Source organism: Rhinatrema bivittatum, chromosome 1 (assembly GCF_901001135.1).
Source record: "Rhinatrema bivittatum chromosome 1, aRhiBiv1.1, whole genome shotgun sequence".
Lineage (NCBI taxonomy): Eukaryota > Metazoa > Chordata > Amphibia > Gymnophiona > Rhinatrematidae > Rhinatrema > Rhinatrema bivittatum.
In genome coordinates this window covers 321,292,440-321,319,267 of record NC_042615.1, presented here as the reverse complement: position 1 = coordinate 321,319,267, position 26,828 = coordinate 321,292,440, and the positions used below count along the sequence as shown (strand labels likewise).

The 26,828-nt window shown below is 44.3% G+C and overlaps 1 protein-coding gene across 1 annotated transcript in view; it reads left to right on the top strand.

The window, feature by feature from the left end:
• The window catches only part of GRID2 (glutamate ionotropic receptor delta type subunit 2), a 2,300,191-nt gene that overhangs the window by 2,048,766 nt on the left and 224,597 nt on the right, over positions 1–26,828 (top strand). Inside the window, exon 14 of the mRNA XM_029609341.1 lies at positions 23,290–23,456. Within this exon, the coding sequence (XP_029465201.1) occupies positions 23,290–23,456 (167 nt within the window). The remainder of the gene's footprint in view (positions 1–23,289; positions 23,457–26,828) is intronic.

Below are 26,828 nucleotides of genomic sequence, written 5' to 3'. Positions count from 1 at the left end.
TGGACTTTATCTAGCCACCATCCTAGGGACCCGCCTAAGACCTTCTGGCCATCAGAACTCAAGGGCTTAACCTACGGGGAATGCAGCTGGTATAGGTAAAGTTCTAGTCTGTCCTGCTATAGGGTGCATTCTCCGGCTGCCAGTGTAGGCCAACTAAGTTTGCCTATGAGGCAGTGTCAACTATGCCACAACAAAAAGGGCTCACACTTATGCCACCCTTCATCCCTTTACTTGTTCAAGTACATGCAACTTACACGTGTATGTGGGGATAAAGAGCTGGCTCTCAGAGAATGTCTTCCTACATGCACAAGTGGTAGGATCTCTGACAATTTATCAAGAGGAAACAAGCTAGAACAAGAACTGAGGGGGCCTGCCAGCCAGATTACCTTCACTGCAGCAGAATGATGGTGCTTAACACCATTTTGGATGCAGCTATGGGAGGGTGTGGCTAATTGTACACTTCCCAACTTGAATGCCAATAAGGTGAAATTAGGTTATGGGAAAGTCAGATAAGGTCATTGCATGGAATGAATTATTATATGCATTATACCATTTTTTTATATTCTTGGTCCTCGTCTTTGAAGTTCCTGGGCACTTGGGCACACAGGAGGGCTCAACAAGCACCTTAGGTCAACTGTCCTCCAAGAGTTCTGGACAGGGTAAAAAGATGAGTATTGTATTTGCCATAATGCACTTGTAAGCACTGAGTTTTCCTGCTCCTTTGTCGAACTCTCCAATAAAAAAAACTCTGCACACCTATAGTATGGAAGAAGCTTTCTTGATCGATAGCTTGGAAATGAATGTGTAACCTTTTCTATATAGTGTTGCCTCAGTATCTGTATGCATATAGAAACTACAATACTCCACTTTCCTGTCGGCTACAGACCCTCTACACTGGTCAGAACTTTGGGACTGGTACCACTTCCTCCTATGTGCCCCCCCCCCCCCCCCCCCCAGTAGATGAAAGTTAGCTGCAATCATTATCTCCAATATAATGTTCATTCTCCTTATAGTCTAAGCAACTTGTAACGGGATCAGCCAGACTCTTGTGACCATTCTCTTGTTGGATGCCCTATCTCTATCTTTTCTCTTTATATTATTCCTCTGCTTGATTGCACCCTTTTTCTCTCATTACTCTTCTATACTTTTCATCACTCTTCTATACTTCTCATAAGTCCTTACCTAGAAAGCTTCACCCCTACTCTCCTCTGAGTCTCCTCTGTGAAAATAACATCCCTATGCTGGCACTCAGTGAATACACCTCACCCAATGGGTGAGTGCAACATATCTATTGAAATGGCTGGAAATGGCCTTCAAAGGTTAATACCCTCAGTATGATAAAGGTTCAAAAAGGAAAGTCTAGTCCTTTTTTAACCTTTATCATACTGAGGGTATTAAGAGCAGTTAAAGCCACATACAGTATGTTAGTAAGGGTCTGAGAAATATTTTAATGTTTTACTCAAGGCATGCAGAGACATGTAGTCTATCTTTTCTAAGGGACAGCTATATGGAAGACAAAGCTACTAGACCTGAATATTATGGCTGAATTCAAGGTCTGGATCTTCCTGTTCTTAACATCTAGAGCTAGTAAAGAATCCATTTCAAGAGCCACACTAAGTAGTCAGTCCTCACTCTTGCCCCTCCAGCAGCTTTATTGATGTGCCACTGTCCCCCAAGTCCCATGCCCTCTGAGGGCAGCATCAGCTGCGACAGGACATCATTGTGCAGGAGCAACAGAATTGGACAATCAAATTCACCAGAGCTTCCTCCACCCCCCAAAAAAGAGGGCTGTTGATGCACTAAATAGATTTATTATATTAGAAATTCCATTGAGTATATCATATAAATAAATGCACATTCACCTTCAAAAATGTCTTTGTATCAGAGTGTTCCTTTCCTCTATAGCCTGCCATTGTCTTTGGAGATGTATCTCCTGCAATTCCACCTGACTTAGCTTTTCTTACTCCCCCTCTTTTTTCTCCTCTTCATCTAGATGATCTTATAGACCCTGTGGAGGAGTCATGTCTTTCATTCTAGCCAGGTAATGAAGCATCTAGGATTGTGGAGAAGACAACTCCCAAGATCTGTCTAAGCAGCTGAAATGTGTTTAGAGTAGGCTGAAGGTTCTCTTGATGACTGACCTGGTCTTCCATTGGGCCCTGTTGTAGCGAACATCTGCAGCAGTTTGAAGATTAGCCAGTGAAATCATGCTCTGGGTTTTGAGTGGATATCCTCTATCATCTGTAGAAGAGGAAGCAGAGAAGAACATTTAGATATAACTTTAGCTTGAGCAATGGGGTAGTTCACAGAGTAGAGATAGGGCAGCCCTCCTGTGCCAAATTATTTGGTCCATCTAGATATTAGAGAGTCGGTAAGAAGTGGTTAGTTGGTATGTGGTGATAATGAATAGTACATTTCTACCTAGAAGCCAGTCTATGGTGATATGGCTTCCTAGAAAGATCCTAAATTCTTGACTGTAGAAGGAAAACCTGGGTACGACATCCAGGATGATGCATTTGGCATCGCAGACCTCCTACAAATTGAGGGAGTAGAAGTTCTTATTGTTGAAGTAGGTGGCCTCGCCTCCCCGTGGTGCCCTTATAAGGATATGAGTGCAATTTATTGCACCCAAGACAGAGGGGAAGTATGGAATTTGATAGAAATGAGTTATGATTTGTTGTTGTTGATGTCTGCTCTGAGGGAAGAATGTATATTGATGTGTTTTATGGAGCAACACTGTCAAGACTGCTTGATACACAAGAAAGTGGCAGACTGGTTTATTCCAGCCATGATCCCAAGAGGTTGTCTGGAAGGTACCATTGACCAAAAATGTCAGAGCAGTAATGACCTTAATGTGTACTGGCAAACTGTGGCCCCTTTGGGTGGTAGGTTGCAGGTTTTATTCTAATTGAGTGGAGGAGTAGCCTAGTGGTTAGAGCAATGGGATATGAACCAGGAACCCAGGGCTTGAGTCCTGCTGTTGCTCCTTGTGACCTTGGGCAAGTCACTTTATCCTCCATTGTCTCAGGTACAAACTTAGGGGGTCATTTATCAAAATGTGATAAGGCGTTTTCGCATGCGTTAAGGGCTTATCGCATGCGAAAAGCCCCGTTAACGCATGCGATAGGCCTTTAACGCATGCGAAAATGTGTTTAACGCATGCGATCGCACCATATCGTATGGTGTGATGCAAATTCAGAAAATAGGAGGAGTTAGAGATGGAGAGTGGGCTGGGTTAGCCTGTCTGTGAAGAGCTATTGCACAGCCATAATGCTGATTTTAACTACACCTCTTTGGATTGCGTTAGGCTGTGTGATAGCTGCTGTGACCATGCGGTAAGGTTTCATTGCCCTTTGCGATGTCTCTTGTATGTCCTATTTCAGGTAAATTGACAGGTTGTGAGAGAGAGAGAGAGAAAGCCTGGCCATAATATCATGGCCCATATGTAGGTATCTGTATCCCTATGGTAGGCCCACCTAGTAACTTGAGGTGGGGTTTAGGTAAGAGTGTAGATGGTTAGGGGCCACTTTGACATTCTACGTGACACCTACGAACAGAACAGTGGTCTCTTGTGAAGATTTGCTGGCCTTCGGAGTGAGGAAACTCACTCCAAGATGAGATTTGTGCAGTGTTCTCTCAACTAGCTTGATGGACTCTCTACCTGGGAAACATCAAGCTAGGTGGAGAGAACATTGCCCAAATCTCTCTCTCTCCCTCCAGTGGTTGAATGAAGGAAATACAACAGGTTTGGCACTTATCACAGAATCTGAAAATGGTATTGCAATTTGGCTAACTTTTTCTCCATATTGCCTCTGTTACTTTTGTTTCTGTTTCTCATTGTCTGTACAATGAAATCCAAAGGAAGACTGAGGGTACTTCCCCCCATTCTCCCACAGCCATTTCCAATGCATCAAGTGGCAGTACAGAGATTTTTCATCCTTCTACCTCTTCTCTAGGAATGGGCTCCATTGTCACTGAGTCTGAGGGAGAGGTGTGTGTGGCCAAGGGCAGACAGGGAGGTATCGCAAATCCTTAATGCCAGATCTCTCCCTTTGCCGGCATTCTCCGAGCAGGTGTCACTGGTTAGCATTGAGATTCCTGTTTCGTCTGGTCCAGATGGTGATGCAGACAGGTTGGCTTCAACCACTAAAACAACTTCAGAGGCTGCCAAATTGACAGGTCCAGGAACAGGCAGCATGTAGCTGCTGAAGGTAAGGTTCTGTAGAGTACACTGGAGCAGAATTTCCAACTGGGGCTGCTGTTTCTCAATCCATGTCAACTATGGCCTTGGTATTGCTGCAGGATATGACTGCTGTGGTTCCTGCAAAAAGATCTTGTATGCCCAAGAATTTCCCTATCACTTTGGAAAGCATATGAACTGTCCTCTCTTCTGTGGAACAATCATTGTTTTCTTTAACAACCATTACAAATAACATTTGTAGCCTAGCCGAATTAAGTCTAAGACTTTTTTGCTGACTCATTCTGATCAGATTAAAAATTTGCAATTGACTATTTGGGGTTCTCTTGTTTGGGATAAAAATGTGGTACACTGCAAGATTGGAAGACATGGAAATCTCTGTTAGAAGGTTGAATTTGTGAGTATTAAATTTTCCAGTGGTTTCTGTAATAGTCCCTGCTGAATTATTTAAACTTGTCTGTGGGATGTACTTAGCTTATCCCAGGTGGTTTTGCCTTTTATACAAAAGGCTTTTTATCTCCCTGGTTGTTGTGGAACTGAGACCAGAGATATCAGCCAATCTCTGGTTAACCAAGAAAAACTTTTGTCGGACATTTCAGCAATATTAGAGTCAACTGTAGTGGATGAGGCACATTAGGGCCAGATTATGAGTGTCCCTTAACTCTTTGCAAGATCAACATCTAGATCTCAGTTTGTTTTTCCTTTGTGTTCATAGGGAGGGTAACTTTAAAATATGCATGGATACCCATTTATATAGGTATATGGACACATGCATGCATATAAATTTTATACATTTAAATCGACCCAACATGTTTGTGTATCAAAAAATACAGGGCTTGAATTTTAAACATAGCCACATAAATGTTGACTTATCCAGCTCTGGTGACTTTTCTGGCTAAGTAGAGTAGCCCCTGGCACATGGTAAGGGCAAAGGGTCGTCGGCACCATTTTGAATACTGGCAGCTGACAGCCCCTGGGAGCTGGAGATTGCTCTGAGCTCTCAGGCCCCCCACTGGACCACCAGGTACATTGAGTGAGTCTTGGGGGGATCGGGAGGGTGAAGGGCATTCAATTTATTTAAATTTGAAGGATTGGGGTGGGTTTTTTTTTTCTTAGATGTGCAATTCCTGAAAAAAAATAATAGATAGGAAAACCCACAAAGTTTTGTGGGTTTTATCTTTATTTCTATTTCATTGCAAATGACTACACATCTTTAGTGTTTATTCCATGCCCTTTCAAACTCTATGTCCATTTCTCGTCTAATCATTTGTTATTATAAATCTGCACTCATTCACTTACACATGCAAGTGTTGTACCATGGACAGTTTTGAAAGCTTGGCTGATATTGTGAAAACTTGTAAAATAGATTTCCTTATCCAGGACAGTTTTTATCATCTTCATTTGTTACCAACCTAGACAGAAAAGCATAGTTGATCCCTCACTTAGTTCACACCTAGCACGTGTCCCATCCATGTCTAACCACAAAGCTGCCAATGTGAAAAACATCTGGCTTCCTAAGTTCCCTGCTTACCCTGCCAAACAGACCCAATCACATAAGCAATTGCATTTCCACTAGAAATTCAGAGTGATCCAACTACTAGTTTATCATCATATCTTAATCTAAAAAGCTACCACTGCTAGGGATGGTGCCCAAATATTCAACCTTTTAGTTCTCCTTTCAGCTTCCAGACTGGCCCAGCTATGTGACAGCATGCATTTCTTCTAAGACTATCAGTCTTTTACTGTACTTACTTCCTGCAGCACTAACCTAGCAGCTTCTTTCATAGCAGCCTGCCAGACATACCCATATGTTTGGTTTCCTGTGTTTCCACTAGAACTTCTAATCAATCTAAAAAGAGTATACCAGGACTTCTCACTTTTCATGTTAATACCTTTTCCATTCATTCTGGCTGCCCTAACATTCATTTATTTTTATTTTATTTATTTATTTAAACATTTTTATAGACTGACATTTGTTGGGAACATCACATCGGTTTACACAGAACAAAATGCAGCAAACAGGCTTTACAGTGAACTGGAAACTGGATATTAAACAGCTTAGAACTAGCAATTTAGAACAGTAAGTGAATTAAAGCTTGTCAAGAAAATCAAGGCATATATATTGTTGTATATAGTGACAAAATATTTACAGTCAAAAGAATGTAGTGTTGCAGTCCCGGTCGCTAAGCTAGCGACCGGGTCCTTACCTTTCTCCTGCCTCCCCCGGTCTCGCTGCAATCCGTTGCTCCTGGGGCCTGCAGGGCCGCATGGCAGCGTCTCTCTCCACGTGGAGACGCTGCCGAAGGACGATTCTGACTCCTCCCACTGCCAGGCAACGCGCGCGCGTGAGCAGGGGGCTCTTAAAGGTCCAGCACCCGGAAGTGCTGAACCGCCCTGTTCCTGACGTCAGACGCTGGCTGGCTATTTAAACCATCGTCTGACTTCCTTGCTTTGCCTTTGCAACGAGGTCGCTCTCCTGAGTGCTTAGTTGCTTCCCAGCGTTGCTTTCAGCCTTGGTTCCTGCTTGTTCCAGCCGTGCCTTGCTTCCAGCTCTGGTTCCTGCTTGTTCCAGCCGTGCCTTGCTTCCAGCTCTGGTTCCTGCTTGTTCCAGCCGTGCCTTGCTTCCAGCTCTGGTTCCTGCTTGTTCCAGCCGTGCCTTGCTTCCAGCTCCGGTTCCAGCTTGTTCCAGCCGTGCCTTGCTTCCAGCTCCGGTTCCAGCTTGTCCCAGCCGTGCCTTGCTTCCAGGTCAGGTTCTGTTTGGTCCTGCTGTGCCTTGGCTCCAGCTCTGGGCTCCACTTGCTGTCTACATATCCTGACTCCAGCTCCGGTTCCTGATTCTCCTTTGTCTTCAGCCAGCCACGAACCTTGGTCTTCTTCACGATTCTCCTTTGTCTTCAGCCAGCCACGAACCTTGGTCTTCTTCACGATTCTCCTTTGTCTTCAGCCAGCCACGAACCTTGGTCTTCTTCACGATTCTCCTTTGTCTTCTGCCAGCCTCGAACCTTGGACTCTTTAACGATTCTCCTAAGTCCCAGCGACTCGGACCCCTACGGGCTCCTCCTGGGGGGGTCTCGGGTTTCCAGGGTGAAGACGCCACCAGTCCGCTCCAGCTGAGTGCCGCCTCCCGGCTTATTAACTCCTGTGGACGCTGTCCACCTCAGCCGGCCCAAGGGTCCACTATTGACTTTACTCATAACATAACAGTTTGCAAAGGCCATGGACTCGGCGGACTCCGCTCCTATGCAGGCCATCCCTGGCATGGCCCAAAGAATCCAGCAGCAACAGCAATGTCTGGAAGTCTTGGCTGCTATGGTGGATCGCCTAGCCAGTCGCTTGGACGCCAATCCTCCACCGCTGGCACCACCCCCCGCCTCCACTGGCGGTTTCAAGCTCCCGCACAGACTCAGCTTCCAGCGCCTACTCGATACTCCGGGGATGCCAGATCGTGCAGGGCGTTTTTGAATCAGTGCTTCATCCGCTTCACGTTGCTACCAGGGCAGTTCCCGTCTGATGCCGTCAAGGTAGCATATATTTTGTCTCTGCTCGATGGGAGGGCTATGCTATGGGCCTCTCCCATGTGGGAGAAACAGGACGCCATGCTGCACAACTTGCAGGATTTCGTGACTCACTTCAAACAGACTTTTGATGAGCCAGCTCGTGCTACCACTGCTACCACTGAAATTCTACAGCTACGACAAGGATCCCGCTCTCTGGCGGAGTACGCTATTGAATTTCGTACTCTGGCGATGGAACTCGGCTGGCAGGATGACTGTTTGCGGGGTATTTTCCTGGAAGGTCTTGCAGGTCGTATCAAAGACGAGCTGATGGCTCGCGACCTGCCCCTCACTCTGAACGGGGTGATAGACTTGGCCGGGAGGATTGACCGGCGATTGCAGCAACGAGCTAAGGAGGGTCGAGTTCCTCGTCGGCCTGTCTCATTGGCACCCTCCTTCTCCAGGTCTCTGACTGTACCTCACAAGACACCATCAGCCTCCCACAGCTCCTCAGAGGAACTTATGCAGCTTGGACGGGCACCGCTAACCGAGGAGGAGAAGACACGACGCCGCACTCTGGGCCTGTGCTTATACTGCGGCACTAAGGGTCATTTCCTGGGTCAATGTCCTGCGAGACCGGGAAATGCTCGAGTCTAGGGAGAGATGAGGAGGTTCCCCTAGGCTATGTTAATGCTACTCCTCAATGTACAGTTCCTATAACGCTGGAATATCCAGGTGGCTCCTTGCAGACTCTAGCTTTCATTGATTCCGGAGCCGGAGGGAACTTTATCTGGAGAGAACTGGTACACCAATTAGGACTACCTACTAAGCGCCGGATACCTCCGTTACGGGTTACCTCTATCCGGGGAACCCCTCTACCTGGATCCATTTCTGAAACCACGATGCCTCTCACTTTACGGACGGGAGTGCTTCACACTGAGACAATCTCCTTTTTGCTACTGGATAAATCGGTGCACCCTGTGGTCCTGGGACTCCCTTGGTTGCAACAACATGCTCCGGTGATCCATTGGGACTCTCTCCAAATTGCGCAATGGAGTCCTTCCTGTTTCCAGAATTGCCTGGATCTCGTTCCTAGACCGGAGATATTACTCTCTCACTCTGCCCTGGACCTTCCTTTGCCGTACCAGGATTACGCTGACGTGTTCTCCAAACAAAAAGCTGAACTGCTTCCATGCCATCGGCCCTTCGACTGTGCCATTGATTTACTACCTGGTTCCACTCCCCCGCGGGGTAGGGTATACCCTCTTTCTCTGCCAGAAACCCATGCAATGTCAGACTACATTACGGAGAATCTTGCCAAAGGGTTCATTCGCCCTTCGCACTCTCCTGCAGGAGCAGGATTCTTTTTTGTGTCCAAAAAAGATGGCTCCCTCCGGCCGTGCATAGACTATCGAGGTCTGAACTCCATCACTAAGAAAGATCGCTATCCCTTGCCTCTGATCCCAGAACTGCTCGATAGACTTCAGGGGGCCAAGATCTTTACAAAATTGGATTTACGTGGAGCATACAATTTGGTTCGTATTCGTCCCGGTGACGAGTGGAAGACAGCGTTCAACACGCGAGATGGACATTACGAATACTTAGTAATGCCTTTCGGCTTATGTAATGCCCCTGCTGTCTTCCAGAATCTGATGAATGAGGTACTCCGAGAGATGCTTCATTCTTTCGTCATAGTGTACCTTGATGACGTTCTGATATATTCCCAAGATCTCTCCTCCCATCGCCAACACGTCAAACAGGTCTTACAGGCTCTAAGAGACAATCATCTATACGCTAAATTTGAAAAATGTCAGTTTGAGCACGAGTCGCTTCCGTTCTTGGGATATATTGTTTCCTCGTCCGGTTTCCAGATGGACCCAGAGAAGGTGGCGGCCATTGTCAAATGGCCTCGCCCGTCTGGCCTGAAGGCGCTACAGCGATTCCTTGGATTCGCCAATTTTTACAGGCATTTTATACCACATTACTCCCAGAAGGTAGCTCCTCTCACGGCGCTTACTCGCAAAGGGGTTAACGCTCACGATTGGTCCACTACCGCCTCGGCTGCCTTTGAAGACTTAAAACAAGCATTCCTAGACGCTTCCTGCCTACGACACCCAGATCCACAACGACCCTTCATCCTGGAGGTCGATGCCTCGAATCTGGCTGTTGGAGCGGTGCTCAGTCAACACGATACTTCGGGCAAATTGATGCCATGTTCTTACTTCTCTAAAAAGTTTTCGCCTGCTGAATGTAACTATGGCATCGGAGACAAAGAACTCTTAGCCATCAAGTTGGCCTTTGAGGAGTGGAGGCAATGGCTGGAGGGGGCTAATCATCCGGTGACAGTGTACACTGATCACAAAAATTTATTGTACTTGGCCCAAGCTCAACGACTAAACTCGCGGCAAGCAAGATGGTCACTCTTCTTCAGTCGTTTCAATTTCATCCTCAAGTTTCGACCAGCTGAGAAGAACGTTCGAGCCGATGCTCTATCTCGTACCTATCAGCCGGAAGAAGAGGACGACTCTCCACGAACCATCCTGGATCCTGCCTGTGTTCAAATAACTACCACTTCCATTGCTTCCTCAAATAAGACTACCGTTCCTAAGAGGCTTCGGAGGAAAGTCTTGTCTTGGGGCCATGACTCCTTGACCGGGGGACATGCTGGTAGACTAAGAACATTGGATCTTATAAATTGTTTCTATTGGTGGCCTGGTCTTCGACGTGATGTTTCCCTTTACGTGAATTCTTGCCCCACTTGCGCCCTGCAGAAACCGCTTAATGGCCCTCCGAGAGGGTTTCTACAACCGTTACCTATACCCACGGAACCCTGGACACATATTGCTACTGATTTTATGGTGGAACTCCCGCCTTCGCAAGGCAAGACTGTGGTATGGGTCACGGTGGACCGCTTCTCTAAAATGGCTCACTTTGTGCCTTTGCCCAAATTACCTTCCGCCACTGAACTGGCTTCTCTGTTCACACACCATGTATTCTGTATTCATGGTCTGCCTCAGGACATTGTATCTGACAGAGGCCCTCAATTCACAGCCAGGTATTGGAAAGCCTTATGCAAAAAATTTAAGATCCAGCTGAGTTTCTCCTCCGCTTTCCACCCGCAAAGTAATGGGCAAACCGAACGCATGAATCGTTCATTAAAGTTGTTCCTACGAGCGTTCATTAACCACAAACAAGATAATTGGGTGGAGCTTTTGCCTTGGGCAGAATTCGCCTATAATAATCAAATACATACGGCGACGGGGAAATCCCCTTTTCAAATTGTGTACGGTAAACAGCTCAAACCACCGTTACCTCTACCAGTACCAACCTCCTCACCAGCTGCTCAATTGACCGCGGACCAATTGAGTAAACTTTGGTCCTCTACTCAACACCGACTTCAGAAAGTCGCACGCACTTCTAAACGCTACTATGATCGACACCGAAAACCGGCATTCGCTTTTTTCCCAGGCGATCGAGTGTGGCTTAGTACAAAGAACATTCATCTGAGGCAACCTTCCAAGAAGCTCTCACCCAAGTTCTGTGGTCCTTTCCGCGTTGCAGAGAGGGTAGGGCTGGTCTCTTACCGTCTACGACTCCCAACCACTTTACGCATTCATGATGTCTTTCACGTCTCCCTCTTAAAACCAGTGATTCTTTCCAGATTCCACCCCAGGCCTCTTGAGGACGCTTCCATCACTACGGATGAGGATCCTACGTTTCAGGTACGAGAGGTCCTGGATGCTCGCTTCGCCAACAGACGTTGGGAATATTTGCTAGCCTGGGAAGGTTGTGGAGACGAAGACAATACGTGGGAGCCTGCCCGCAACATCTTGGACAAGACTCTTCTGCAGCAATATCATCTGGACCATCCTGACAGGCCAAGCCCTCTGAAGAGGGGGCGTAAAGGGGGGGGTACTGTTGCAGTCCCGGTCGCTAGGCTAGCGACCGGGTCCTTACCTTTCTCCTGCCTCCCCCGGTCTCGCTGCAATCCGTTGCTCCTGGGGCCTGCAGGGCCGCATGGCAGCGTCTCTCTCCACGTGGAGACGCTGCCGAAGGACGATTCTGACTCCTCCCACTGCCAGGCAACGCGCGCGCGTGAGCAGGGGGCTCTTAAAGGTCCAGCACCCGGAAGTGCTGAACCGCCCTGTTCCTGACGTCAGACGCTGGCTGGCTATTTAAACCATCGTCTGACTTCCTTGCTTTGCCTTTGCAACGAGGTCGCTCTCCTGAGTGCTTAGTTGCTTCCCAGCGTTGCTTTCAGCCTTGGTTCCTGCTTGTTCCAGCCGTGCCTTGCTTCCAGCTCTGGTTCCTGCTTGTTCCAGCCGTGCCTTGCTTCCAGCTCTGGTTCCTGCTTGTTCCAGCCGTGCCTTGCTTCCAGCTCTGGTTCCTGCTTGTTCCAGCCGTGCCTTGCTTCCAGCTCCGGTTCCAGCTTGTTCCAGCCGTGCCTTGCTTCCAGCTCCGGTTCCAGCTTGTCCCAGCCGTGCCTTGCTTCCAGGTCAGGTTCTGTTTGGTCCTGCTGTGCCTTGGCTCCAGCTCTGGGCTCCACTTGCTGTCTACATATCCTGACTCCAGCTCCGGTTCCTGATTCTCCTTTGTCTTCAGCCAGCCACGAACCTTGGTCTTCTTCACGATTCTCCTTTGTCTTCAGCCAGCCACGAACCTTGGTCTTCTTCACGATTCTCCTTTGTCTTCAGCCAGCCACGAACCTTGGTCTTCTTCACGATTCTCCTTTGTCTTCTGCCAGCCTCGAACCTTGGACTCTTTAACGATTCTCCTAAGTCCCAGCGACTCGGACCCCTACGGGCTCCTCCTGGGGGGGTCTCGGGTTTCCAGGGTGAAGACGCCACCAGTCCGCTCCAGCTGAGTGCCGCCCTCCCGGCTTATTAACTCCTGTGGACGCTGTCCACCTCAGCCGGCCCAAGGGTCCACTATTGACTTTACTCATAACATAACATGTAGTGACAAAATATTTACAGACAAAAGGAAATAGCATAGGGGAACGGTATGCTGAAAGGGTGAGGGGCCGTACACAAGTCAGCATGGTGGAGGGTACAGCATGTGCTGTAATAAGGAACGGGGAAGGGTAGGGAGCCTTGCGAGAGGGGGTTGGAACAGGCAGTTCATGCATAAGCCTGCTTTAAAAGCCGTCTTTTTCTGTTTACATTTCTTTGGGCAGGGTTCTTGGCGCAGAATGCAGATCGGTAGGCATGGTGTTCCATAGAGCAGGACCTGCAATGGAAAGTGCACGGTCTTTGGTGGAAGTAAGGTTTGTAAGTTTAGGTGATGGGGTATGTAGTGTTGCCAAGTATTGTTTTCTGATGGGTCTTGCAGGTGTGGGAAATAGTAGAAACTCTTTGAACCAATGCATGTTTTGGTTGTCTAGGGATTTGAGGATGATAGTAAGGGTCTTGTACAGGATCCGGGATGTGATTGGCAGCCAGTGCAGTTCTTTGAGGACAGGGGTGATATGATCATTTCTGTGGGTGTTGGTGAGGATATGGGTGGCAGCATTTTGGAGCCTTTGGAGGGGTTGAGTTGTGTTTTTGGGAAGGCCTAGGAGGATGGCATTGCAGTAATCAATTTTTGACAGTATGGTGGATTGGAGAACTGTTAGAAAGTTGTTGAAATGTTGAATCATTGATTCATCATTGAATCAGCCTATGATTCTTTAAACCAGGGGTCCTCAAATCCAGACCTCAAGGTCTTTCAGAATTTCTACAGTGAATATGCATGAGGTACATATATTTGCATACAATGGAGGTAGTACAAGGAAATATTTCCCATGCTTATTTGTTGTGGAAACCCTGAAACCAGACTGGTTTATTGATTTCTTTCGACAAAGAGAAGCATGGTCAAATGTATTAATCATCAAGGGCCTATAATGAGGCATGGTGAGGTGGCCGCTTCAGGTGGCAGAATGTTGCAGGCCGCCACAGAAGGTCAGGCTGGCGGCAAGTGAAGAATGGAGGGACACTGTGAAGGCCAGACTTACTGGGCTGAAGAATGAGAAAAGGCTCCACGTGAGAGAGAAAACTTGCTCATGTGTATGACAGCTTGTGCGTGTGTGTGTGTGTGTGCGCATGTGTGGCAGCTAGCATTGGGGGTGGGAATGCAGCTTGTGAGTGTGTATGAGAGGGTGTGTGTATGCATTGGTGAGGGTAGGTGTGTATGTGTATATATATGAGAGGGTGTGTGTGTGGCACACCATCTCATCCCTCACCTCAGGCAGCAGATTGCCTTGAGCCATCCTTGTTAGTATGCTCATGCTTATGGTTTTCTCTACCTCTTTGACATGCATGTTAAGGCCTTACTACATAGCATGCACAAGAGGTCCTTAACTTGCACCTTAAAATGTATTGCTCAGGTCTCAAACTCGTGAAGCACTTTTTATCTGAAATGGTTGGAACCATTGTTGTTCCAAATAATAGATATTTATGGATAATGGGACTATCTTGTAATTTTAAACATTATAAACATTGAGTACTATATAGTAAATGACTCAACATGCACACAATACACAATGCAATGGTAATTATTATGTATTCAGGTGCCATCCATCTGGTTAGCCATCTTCAGAAGTAAAAGAAGCTGTTGTGTCAGGGGATGTGACAGATTGATTTTAAAAGGTGGTAACTGGAGTGTCAAGCTGGTTGTTGACTGATGGGATAGGTGTCAGGGCAGAGTGCTGTGCACATTCACTTGAAGCCTCCCTGAATAATTCCATCAGTGTCATCTGCTTCATAAAATTAAGCTTCTCTGCAGCTTCTATATTTGCATGACTTTATGATGGGTAATAAAAGATTTCTGCTCCAGGAAGTTTATCAGTTGGCTCATAGTGGATATAGCCTCATCCAGTGTCGTTTTCTCTTGTAAATCTGATCTAACATCCTCATCTTCATTTGCTGTTAGTGTTTGCTGTCTTGGGATTAAAAAAAAAATAGTAATAATTTCAGAGTCCGTAACAATTTGTTGCACAAAACCATTAATATAACACTCGATCCATTTTTCAACATCATCCTCATGAAGATCTGGAATAATATCACAAAGAGGTCAATTTTCAAAGCCATATACAGTTTGTGGATATTTAAATAGTAAAATAACTTGTCTGATAATTCCCATTCCCTCCTGCCCAGTCACAGGTTTAAAATTTTGCTGCCCCAAGGCGCTGATGGTGCTGTAGTTCCCCACCCCCTGGTAAAGTCTAAGGTTCAGATCCAGTTTCCTGTGGCAGTTCAGTGGCAGTTTCTATGAGAAAAATGTGAAAACTGTGAAGTACACTGACAAACATTTCCATCTTTTATATTATATGCTAAACCTTACTTGTATCTGAATAAATTATTTTCCATTTATTGGGTAAGGAAAAGGAATCTCAAGAATCAGTACAGGGAGGAGATCTCAGGGATGTGGAAGAAGAAGAGGAGGAGGAGAAGAAAGTGAGAGGAGCAGAAATGGGGTGAGGAGAAGGAGAGAGGACCCAAGATGAGGAAGATTGAGGATGGTGGAGATCAGAAACCTTGGATGGGAGACAAGTAAAGAGAAGGATGGAAGTTCTGAGACTGAGGAAGGGGAGGAGGAGGAAGGAGGGGTTGCAGGTAGGTTCCTGGATTTGAGGAGAAAGGAGAGGTAGGAAGTACTGAAGGTTCCTGGATCTGAGGGATAGACTGCAATATCCAAGGAGAGAGGATATGATGTGCAATGAGATGGGGGTGGGCATGTGTGTGAGGAGATAGCAGGTGTCTCTATTGCGGTGTGGTCCTCTTCTCCCTAGCATCCCCTCTCTAAACTGGCATAAAGACATATACACAAACATACTCAGCACGAATTTCCTTCTCTTTCGTGCACAGAAAACGTGCTCCCTGCCCCATTCCCCTCTCACACAGCAACTCGGCCCTTCGCTGATCCCCTCTCATTCCCTAGTGATCCCCCACTCAGTCCCCTCTAATCTCTCCTTTGTGTTGTCTGCTCTCTGCTCTTTTTATCCTGTTCCCTGAATTCTGACTTGGGGGGGGGGGGGGGGGGGGAGCAGCTGGATCAGGAAGCAGAGGGCTGTTCTCTGCTGAGTGAAATTCAGCACAACTGAGAGAAAACTGCCAACAACCTTCATAGCCAACCTTATTTGTTTACATGCCCAAGATCACTAATCCAGAATTTTTCCAGGGTGGAATGTTTAAATGCGTAGTATTGCCAAGGCAAACAGTTCAAATACAAATCTACTTAGATGAAGTGACAAATACAATTAGAAGACTGAACAACACATTGCTATCCTACTTTCCATCAGACAACATTCTGTTCAAACTTCATTAGATGATAAAAAAAAATTGAAGCATTCATTCATCTCACTACAATTAATCTCAGATTTTTCATAAAGCTTTCTCCCTTTTTGCACAAAATCTCAAATTTAAAAAGGTAGTGTGCTAATCAGAAAAAGGTTAGAAGACAGTTTTCAGAGGCATTTACCTAGGTAAAATAATCCTGACTAAACATCACCCTTAGGTGAGAAAAACATGGTAGGAGCACAAGATGGTGCCGGCCATCCATTGCTCCTACCATGTGACAGGGGCCGACCAATGGCACCGGTAGCCCCTGTGACATAGTGAGGGCAAAGGCTATCGGCGCCATTTTGAATACCGGCAGCCGACAGCCCACGTGCAGAAGATCATGCCAGGACCCCCGCTGGACCTCCAGGGACTTTTGGTAAGTCTTGGGGGGGGGGGTGGTCAGGAGGGTAGAGGGTTGTAGTTAATTAAATTTAAAGGGTTGGGATGGGGGTTTTGGGGGGAAACGAATACATAAGTAACTAGTGAACAGATCAGGGTCCCCTGAGAATGGATGCAACGGATTTGGCTCCCCACGAATACAAATACCGAATGGGACGAATCCATCCCTGCTGCACATCCCTAAAATGGAACTTATTCTGAAGAGAGCACAGTGTTAAGTGGACTGTCTCAGGGATCAGTTTTGGGACCAGTTCTGTTCTTTGTGATTTACACTGTCTTCTTGCAAATGACACTAAGATCTATAACAGAGTGGACATGCCTGAAGGTGTACAGGGAATGAAAGGTGATTTAAGAAAACTTAAATATGGTTGAAGGTTTGGCAGCTGGGATTCAATGTCAAAAATGCTGAGTCATGCACCTAGGGAGCAGTAATCCAAAAGAACTGTTATGAGATTGGGAGTGAAAGACTAATGTTCATGGAATGGTAGATGAGCATTAGGGTGATAGTGTCTGGTAGGGATGTGAATCGTTTTTTGACGATTTAAAATATCGTCCGATATATTTTAAATCGTCAAAAATCGTTAGAGGCGATATGCAATAGGAATTCCCCCGATTTATCGTCAAAAATCGTAAATCGGGGGAAGGGGAAGGGGGAGGGCGGGAAAACCGGCACACTAAAACAACCCTAAAACCCACCCCGACCCTTTCAAATAAATCCCCCACCCTCCCGAACCCCCCCAAAATGTCTTAAATTACCTGGGGTCCAGTGGGGGGGGGTCCCGGTGTGATCTTCCACTCTCGGGCCACGGGTGCGTTAATAGAAATGGCGCCGGCGCTACCTTTGCCCTTTGCCATACGGCTGGCGCCATTTTGCAATACAAAATGGCACCAGCCGTATGGCCATATTGCCGTATTGCAAAATGGCGTCGGCCATATGGCCGTATGGCTGGCGCCATTTTGCAATACAGCAATACGATTCGAGTGCAGGAGGTCGCTTCCGGACCCCCGCTGGACTTTTGGCAAGTCTTGTGGGGGTCAGGAGGCCCCCCCCCAAGCTGGCCAAAAGTCCCTGGGGGTCCAGCGGGGGTCCGGGAGCGATCTCCTGCGCTCGTGACGTCGGGGGACAGGAACCAAAATGGCGCCGGCGCTACCTTTGCCCTGTCATATGTCAGGGCAAAGGTAGCGCCGGCGCCATTTCTATTAACGCACCCGTGGCCCGAGAGTGGAAGATCACACCGGGACCCCCCCACTGGACCCCAGGTAATTTAAGACATTTTGGGGGGGTTCGGGAGGGTGGGGAATTTATTTTAAAGGGTCGGGGTGGGTTTTAGGGTTGTTTTAGTGTGCCGGTTTTCCCGCCCTCCCCCGATTTACGATTTACACGATTTAAAAAAAAACAAAACCGCGACGATCCGATTCCCTCCCCCCCCAGCCAAAATCGATCGTTAAGACAATCGATCTCACGATTCACATCTCTAGTGTCTGGCGATGTGAAGGCAACAAAACAATGTGACAAGGCAGTGACAAAAGCCAAACGGATGATGGGATGCATAGAAAGAGAAATAATCAGCAGGAAAAAGGAGATGCTAATGCCCTTGTACAGATCTTTGGAGAAGCCTCACTTGGAATACTGTGTTCAGTTCAGGAGCCTATATCTCAAAATGGATAAGGAAAGGATGGAAGCAGTTTAGAGAAAAGCAACCAAAATAGTGTGGAGTCTGCTTTAAAAGCAAGATGAGATAAGACCGAAGACCTGAACATGTATTCCCTGGAGGAGAGGAGGTGCAGGTGAGATATCATATAGACCGTCAGATACCTGAAATGTATTAATGATGCACAAATAAGTATTTTCCACTGGTAAAGAAACTGCAGAACTAGGGGTCATGACCTGAAATTCACAGAGAGAGTGGTAGATGTGGAAGAGGTTGTTAAGATGAGAATGGTGATGGAATTCAAAAGGGCATGGTATAAACACCTCGAGTCCTTGCAGGCTAGAGGAAAGAAATGAAAGAAATAGAGTAACCTATGTTAATTTTAATGACACTTCCTCATGGAGGTAATCTGCAATGTGTAGCAGTTACTACCCTTAACAAGAGGCAAGGGAGTAAGCTGCACAGAGCAGAAGTTACTACCAAAAGCAACTTGCTGGGCAGGTTGATTAGACCTTTGGTCTTTATCTGCCGTCATTTACTATGTTAACTAAACTACCATTGCACCACTTCAATGGCTGGATTTGGTGGGGGGCTGAAAATTAGAGAAAGATCTTCAAGCAGTGGTAAATGAAAGTTCATAGAGCCATTGCCTGGTAGAGGCCAGTTCTGATTGAGCTGGAAAGCCCCCAAAACAAGAAGAAACTTCTGAACCAAAATAAAGTTTACAACATTTTTTAATATTCAAAATGTATTCAAAAGAAATAAGAATGTCCAAGATAGGAATGTGCATTTGATTGGTTTTGTTAATAACTTTGTGCATACATTTTGGCTTTGGTCCTAAACTCTGGAACAAGATTCTACCATGCTTGCACCAAGAGACTTCACTTTAAGGAAAAGAGCCAAGGTCTGGTTATTCAGCCAGACCTTTTCCTAAATTCCATCTTTAAAACTGACAAAACTATGATAAAGTTAGTAAAGAAAATACCGTTATCCTTTGACTACGGAACATGATCATGAGATGAGACCATATCATCCTCACCACCAGACTTTCTACTAAAAGGAGAATTTTCAAAACGTTGCACATGTAAAATTAGCAAATATGCATGTAAAATAGCATGTGCTTGCATATATGCTATTTTAAAAACCCAAACATACACCTGTGAGTAAGCATTCATGAGCAAAATTGTATGAATAAAAAAATGGTTCGGTCCAGGGGCATTCCTGGATAGGACCGACATTTATGCATTATGGGCCTGATTTTAAAAAGCATTTACTCGAGTAAAACTGGGTTTAACTCTAGTAAATGCACTTTACTCGGGCAACTCAGCTTTTGAAAATTTCTATGATATAAGCCATTGAATTGTCCACAGGATTTAGTTGCGCAACTGCACTTTACTTGAGTAAATGGCTTTTGAAAATTGCTACAATAGTAGTACATTTATGCGCGTAACTCCTTTTGAAAATTACCCCATAAAGATCTATTTTAGAACCTGCCAAAGCGACACATGTAAGTCTGTTACTTGTGTGTATATATGCACCTGCTAATTTTTGGCATAAGTAAGAATAAAAGTCTTTACTGACTGGGTGAAAGGTGTGGGTAAACTAGGGTGAGTTCTAGCTAAAGAACCAGGAGGATGTCAATGACCTAGAGATGGACGGAGCAAACTGCTGGTCGAATCGATAAAAATTGTAATTTCTTTCAAGCACACCTGTTTTAAAATTTGCGCACTTATGTGTGTAAAAGCCGACAAGGGCTAAGAAAAATCTGTGTGTGAAATCTCCATGCATAAATTTTAAAATTAGAAGTACAATTACACATGTATAGCAGAAGTGTGCCACTTATCTGGATAAATATCAACTTATCTGGCTATGTGGTGGCTATTGTTCCATGTAGCCAGATAACTCCTAAAAAGAGCTACTTATCTGGCTAACCCCTATATTTATCATGTTGCTATAAAATTGTGAAACATTGCACCTGTGATAAAATAAAAAGGGGCATTGCAAGCTGAGAAGTACCTAGACATGCTTTTACTGCATTTTGGGCTGCGAGAAAGAGAAAAGAGAGAGAGGCTCTCATATAAGTAAACTATTTATACCACTGTAAGATGGATAACTAGTATCTCGGGGTGAGGTTTTGGTGGTTGCCTAGGTTTGGGGGGGGGGGGGGCAGTTTTACATGCACAGTTAGAGGTACGAACAGCATAGTAAAAACATCAGTGAAGATTTTATGTGATTTGAAGTGATGAAAGATATAAAAAGATGAGATTTGTACAATGTACTCTCCTCCTAGCTTGATAGGGCACTCCAAATCACATAAAATCTTCACTGATGTTTACTGTGCTGTTCGTACCTATGACTGTGCATGTAAAACTGCCTCCCAAAACTTAGACCACCACCAAAATCTCACACCGAATTTAGAATGGCCCCTCTTACTGTGGTATAAAATGTTGTCTAATATGTGTGCCTCCCAGAGGCGCTCTCTCTCTCTCTTTTTTCCCTGCCCAAGCATAATGGGCATAACGCCAGGAAAAAAGGTATAGTTATTTCCAGCATTAAATCCCGTGATAGCGTATGTTATGCTATTGCACACAAAGTTAAGTACTCCTCTCACTTGACTACATTTTTTATATTTGCTTACAGATCATGCAATGCATAATTTATCACGTGCGTTATGGCGTTATCATGGTTGTTAGGGCCCTAACGCCTGTGATAAGGCCCTAATTGTAATTTGTTAAATTACCAGCTATCTTGCTTATCCAGCTAAATAGCACTGTTTTTTTACTTATCTGGATATCTTACTTAGCTGGAACTTGGAAGATGCTACTAAGCAGGATAAGTAGCACTTTTTGAGACTTATCCAGCTAAGGCCTGGATTCTCTAAGGTCACAGACCTTAGAGAATCTGGTGGTAAAGGGGGACGGGGGGCAATCCTGCGATAGCCGGCAGCGATCGCACCTCTGCGGTGCGAATGCTGCCGGCTTTTGCGCCAAATAACTACACCATAAAAGGTTATTCAGCGCGAAACTGATGGCGATAAGGAATCTTACCTTTCGCCACCAGCGATGTGTCCACAGCATTGGCCCCGGAGCCGCCTCGACTCCTGTTCTTCCAGGGCTGACTCCGCCCCGACTCCACCCTGAGCTAGCTATCGCACGCGAAAAGCGACTTTTCGCATGCAAAACATCCCTTTTCGCGTGCGATAGCGGTAGAGAATGACCCCTAAGTAGTTTGAAAGCCACTTTTCCGGCTATGTTGAAAATATATTCCGTGGATCTTTTAAATACATACAAAAGTTGTAGCACATATTAATGCATACTTTACATCGTACACATGCATTTGTGCGGATGATATAAAATACATACGTATTACGTGTGTAGTATGTGTTGCTGCTCCTTCGTTCCTGGTTCTTGTGCTCCTGATCCTTGCCTCATCTCTTCAGTCCAGCACTGCCTTGTCTCTCCAGTTCTGCCTTGCCTTGTCTCCCCAGCCTTGCTTACCTTGTCTTCTAACCTTCCCCCGGACTGACTTCTGGCTCTGACCCTTGCCTGGACATTGACCATTCTTGATTCCTGCCTGCTTCTGACCCTTGCTTGGACATTGACCATTCTTGCTTGCCACTTGCCTCTGACTTTAGCCTGGCCCTGGATCGACACCTACACCATTGCCTCCGCGACTCTCACCTAAGACCTGCTGGCCCCCGGAATCCAAGGGCTCAACCCAAGGGAAAAGGGGTTGGTGTAAGTAGCTGAAGGTTCTAGTCAGTCTCTCTCCTGTGTATCTCCGCTAGCTGTTGGTGGGGGCCTATGGGGCCTGCCCCGTAAACTGAGCCAGAGTCCACTGATCTTACACTGACTCCCTCGTTCATCTAATGCTCTGTGTCTCAATCCAGTTGTTGGGCACACCTAGCCAGTGAAGTTTCCAGGATATCCACAGTGAATATACATGTGCAGGGAAATCTATCTGACTGGTTAGGTATGCCCTGAAGACTGAGTTGAGAAGCACTGACCTAATGGATTTCTATTGCTACTATTCCTTCTACTAGCTTAAATGACTAATTTAATCCCCTTCCACCTGTAATCATATCTTTACATATCATATCTTGCCCTTCCTTCATGTTTCCCTTTGTTGTCCCTTTATTGATTGTAAAGTATAATAATATTGTAATAGAAATTTAACTTTAAATCTAATTATAATCTGCCTTGAGTCTAGCTTGGAAAAGGCACCATAATATCACATGTTTATAAATAGATAAATAAATCCAATTTATGCACAAATGTGTGAAGGCATACAACTGTATTTAATGTAGCTTAAGTAATACAATTAAACAAAATTAAATGTATAAAATTCAACCAAAAAAAAATAGTCTGAAATAAACAAAACAAAAAGAATACATATTTTCCTATGTCTACCCCTAGTCCAGGGCATTGCTTTGTTATGAATATTATTATTTCTTGTCTAGCTGAAAGTAATTTACTCCTGAGATAGTAATATTTGCAACAAAGCACTAATTTGTCTCATTGCTGTGTGACCCATAACAGAATTCCAACCCAGATTTTATTAAAAAGTAGAAAAATGGAACAAGATTGAAAAAATAGACTATATGTCAATTGTGATAACAGACACCTCATTTGCTATAACTGGAAAAGCAACATGGGAAAAAACCTTTCAAGCTGACTGCATAAACCAAACCAGTGTTCGGTAGGCACAATTCTGTCCCAGCAGTAGATCCAGCGGACAAGATCTAATTTCCACCAGGGATAGCAAAATACTCAAATTATTCATATATGTTAGATCAATTATAAACAGTGATGTGCTCTTATCATGGGGTTTTCGCTACAACTGACTGTTTATAAAGGGGTTCTAAATAATTTTACAAAAGCATCCTAAAAGCCCACTGCAGCACATTACTAGTTATATGTAAATATGCTTCATCAGTATCCCTTGTATATTTTCTGAAAAATAGATCTGTTGACAGTGCTTAATGGCTAGAGTAGGCCATCACTGTCAGGCAGATGACTGGGAGGGATAAAATATTAAAATGCAGCAAAAACAAAAGTTTCTCATTTTTTGTAAAAATAGGATTTGCTGACATGTCTGCTTACTTTATCTGCATCAGTGGATGCTATGTTTTCTGAAGTAGCTCAAAGTTATTCAAAGCTTTATTGTTTCTTTCTGTCAATAGCTGCTTCTTGTTAAGCATGATCATTGCATCTTGTTGTTTTTTTTAGGTGAAATATGGCAGCTATGCATTTGTGTGGGATGCAGCAGTATTGGAATATGTGGCCATCAATGATCAAGACTGTTCCTTTTATACAATTGGGAATACTGTTGCAGACAGAGGCTATGGAATTGCACTTCAGCACGGCAGCCCCTACAGAGATATTTTTTCACAAAGGTAAGATCTGGAGATAATAAAAAAAATTGTAGAAGACAGTATTTTAGTTCTACTATAATGAATCACAGCAAAAAGTAAGATGTATTCACCCCGTGAACTTCAAAAACTGTATTCATTTCAGGAGGAAAACAACAGTAAACAATGGCTACAAGTCTCTTGCAAGAGGTTCTCATCATACCTATCAATATGTTTGGGTTTTTCACAGTTGCATGCTTCTAGATCACAACACCATTTATACAGACAAATGCTTTAACATACCTTTATTATTAATAAGAATAATAAAAATAAAAACAATTATAAATAGTGACTAAATTAATGAATATATTAGGATGTTTTTAAACTTCTTAATAAGGTATACAAACAAAAAAAGTGTAAAATTAACCTCATACTCCAACACACAAAGTCCAAAACGTTGGTGTGGGAGTACTACATTAAAAGAGTCCCAAAACGCAGCATCAATCTTCATACATGAACTTTGTAAACAAACGTCTTTATTTTCCTAGCAGATGTCAAAATAACAATCAATATTTCATTCAGTCCACAAATATAAGTCCCCCAACATGGACCATGTTTTGTTGTCTGGCTGGATCAGGAGGCACCACAAAATTGTAAATTAAAAAATAAAAAATATTATTTAGAGACCACAAATCAAAAGAACACAAAACTAAACCCATGTAAAAAATAACATATAAACATACATACCTTAATCAAACTCAGCTAAAGCGTTAAACAGATATAACTTAATATTCTTCTAAAATGGATCATAGCCATTAAGTTATTCAAAGTAAATGACAGGACTCCAAAATTATGGTAAACCTAGAATATAAACCGCACAAAAAGGTCAGATGACCTAAAATGGCTAATCAGGACAGACACAGGATATTCAAAACAGAAAAGATTTAAAAAGTAAAATGTCCTTACAGAAACGTCCAAAATATACAGTCTCACCCACAAAATGAGAACCATTCCAACCTGCATTAAAGCCAAACAAAGAAATCACATAATAAAAGTAACTAATCATAGAACAATATAACACACATAGGGCCTCATTTTCTAAAGTATCGCAGGCCTGCGGTACTTTAGAAAAATGCGGTAATGAGGGGCGGGGGGCCAAAACGGGGGGGGCGGTCCTGCGTTAGCCGGCAGCGATCGCACCTCCGCGGTGCAATTGCTGCCGGTATTGCGCCCAATAACTACACCATAGAAGGTGTAGTTATTGGGCGCAAAATAGGCAGCGAAAAGGCTCCTTACCTTTTCGCTGTCCACGCCGTCCTCGCAGATAGCCTGCGTGCGCTACCTTCGCAAGCTATCGCAGGCTTGCACTGTTAGCGCAAGCCTACGATAGTCTTAGAAAATAAGGCCCATAATCAAAAGAACGGAGCCCTCTCCATCTCTAAGATGAGTCTATTAATTTGCAGGAATTGGAAGCTGTAGATTCAATGTTGTTCTCGTTGGAGCAATGGGCGACCATAATATTTACCACTAGGATATGGAGAAAAACTGTCATTTACTAAAAATTGGAGATCTCTTGCAGAGTGCTATGCTGCTTGCCAGCATATTATAAGAAGGGCCTCAAGTCGCAGTTCTCTAAGACAACTGCAGTGTTTATAAATACAAGTTTGTATCTTGCATGTGGTTTTGCCCACATAAAGGCACTGGCAAGGGTAGATGGATGAATACATTCAGTTAGCGATAGGGAACGAGGGCAGGCTTAACAATTACCACATGGATGATGATCAATTGCATCAGATAAAAGCATTTCAGAATGAATGCCTGAAGAGACCAAAAAACCTTTAAGGTTTTTTGCCATATGAAAAGCAAAACATGGATACTCAGAAAAAAATTTCAAAGGAGAGAGAATAAGCCAATAATGTTTTATTATCCTGCAGATCTGCCCAACTCATGCAAAATATGGTAGAACATATTATTCTATGTTATTCTATCCAAAGGGTCGATCATAGAGGGTAAAAATAGAAGGTCCTGATTGATGTGTTTAAGCATGCATCATGCTTAAAAGCCCTTCTAATTACCCAGTGTGGATACCCACTCAACAAAAATTGCCATGCCTGAAAAATAAAATTAGAACAAGACAAACAAAAGTGGCCTAAGGTATTGCCCAACTAGCTTATTGTTGTGTATAGATCTTAGATGGTGTCTAGAGTAAACTAACAATGTGTTTTTATCAGTTTCCTTCCTGAAGGTGGAGGTAGATAAAACTCTATCTTGAATAGAAACCAAACATCAATAAACAAGATCTGAAATAGCTTCTTCCTGCTACCTTATAGAGATTCTATATCAAGAGTCACCAAAATTACCTGATCAGATGGTACTTGAATTTGACTAAAAAATGAAATAAAGTGACTGGACACAAAAAAGACTGTAAAAATTTATCAACAAATTTTGACAAAGGTTCCAGTAGGGAACCTATACCTGAGATAATGGGATGTCCTGGCGGAGTCACCTACAATTTATACATTTTTGGTAGAATATAAAAGAAAAGAGTCACAGAAAATTTCTCTACTAGGAGATCAAATTCATGTGATGTTAAAAAAATGAATATCAGACCTAATTATATCACAGTGGAAATAGTTGTATAGAAAGTCAGGATAGCATCCTCAGATAATGGTAGGGATAGGATCCTCAGATAATGGTAGATAAAAATGTGAATCTGAAAGCTGATGGTGTGCTTCTGCCAAATTCTGAGAGGGTCAAGTAACACAATACCACCCCTTATATCAGCAAGTTTACGTATGAAGACTGAAGTTGTGTTTTGGGACACTTCTAATATAGTATATTCACACCAGTTTTTTAAACTTCTTAATACAATATATCACCTCCAAATCCAAAAGTTACTTTTGTTATGTTATTATAATTCAAGAATTCTTCTAAGTTCATATCCTAAAACCTGAAAGGTGAATTTTAAAATTCCAATGTGCGCATCAATTAGGAGATGCATGAATATGTCGGGCCAGTGCGCACCCAGCAGATTTTAAAGCCATCCAGATAAGCGCATGCTTGCTGCTGCGTGCACAAATGAAATTTTTTTAAAAAGCGGCAGGGAATGGACGTGGTCTGGGTTGGGCATGGGCATTCTGGGACTATAATCTAAAATGTGCGTGTGAATAGTTACACGCACTTACTCGCACCAGGGTCCCCACCACATAACTTTACTTCTGCTATGGATGACGTTCAAGTTAAAAAAAAAAAAAATCTAGGCAGATCTACAGGGTTTTAAAGGTCAGAGCTAATAGGGAGGCTATTAAACTAATGGGGCTTGGAAGCCCTATCCCTTAACTGGGTGAACTGGGAATGAACTGGGAAAATGGGCAATGGCGACAGCATGCATGCCTTTTAAATACCCCCCAATTATTC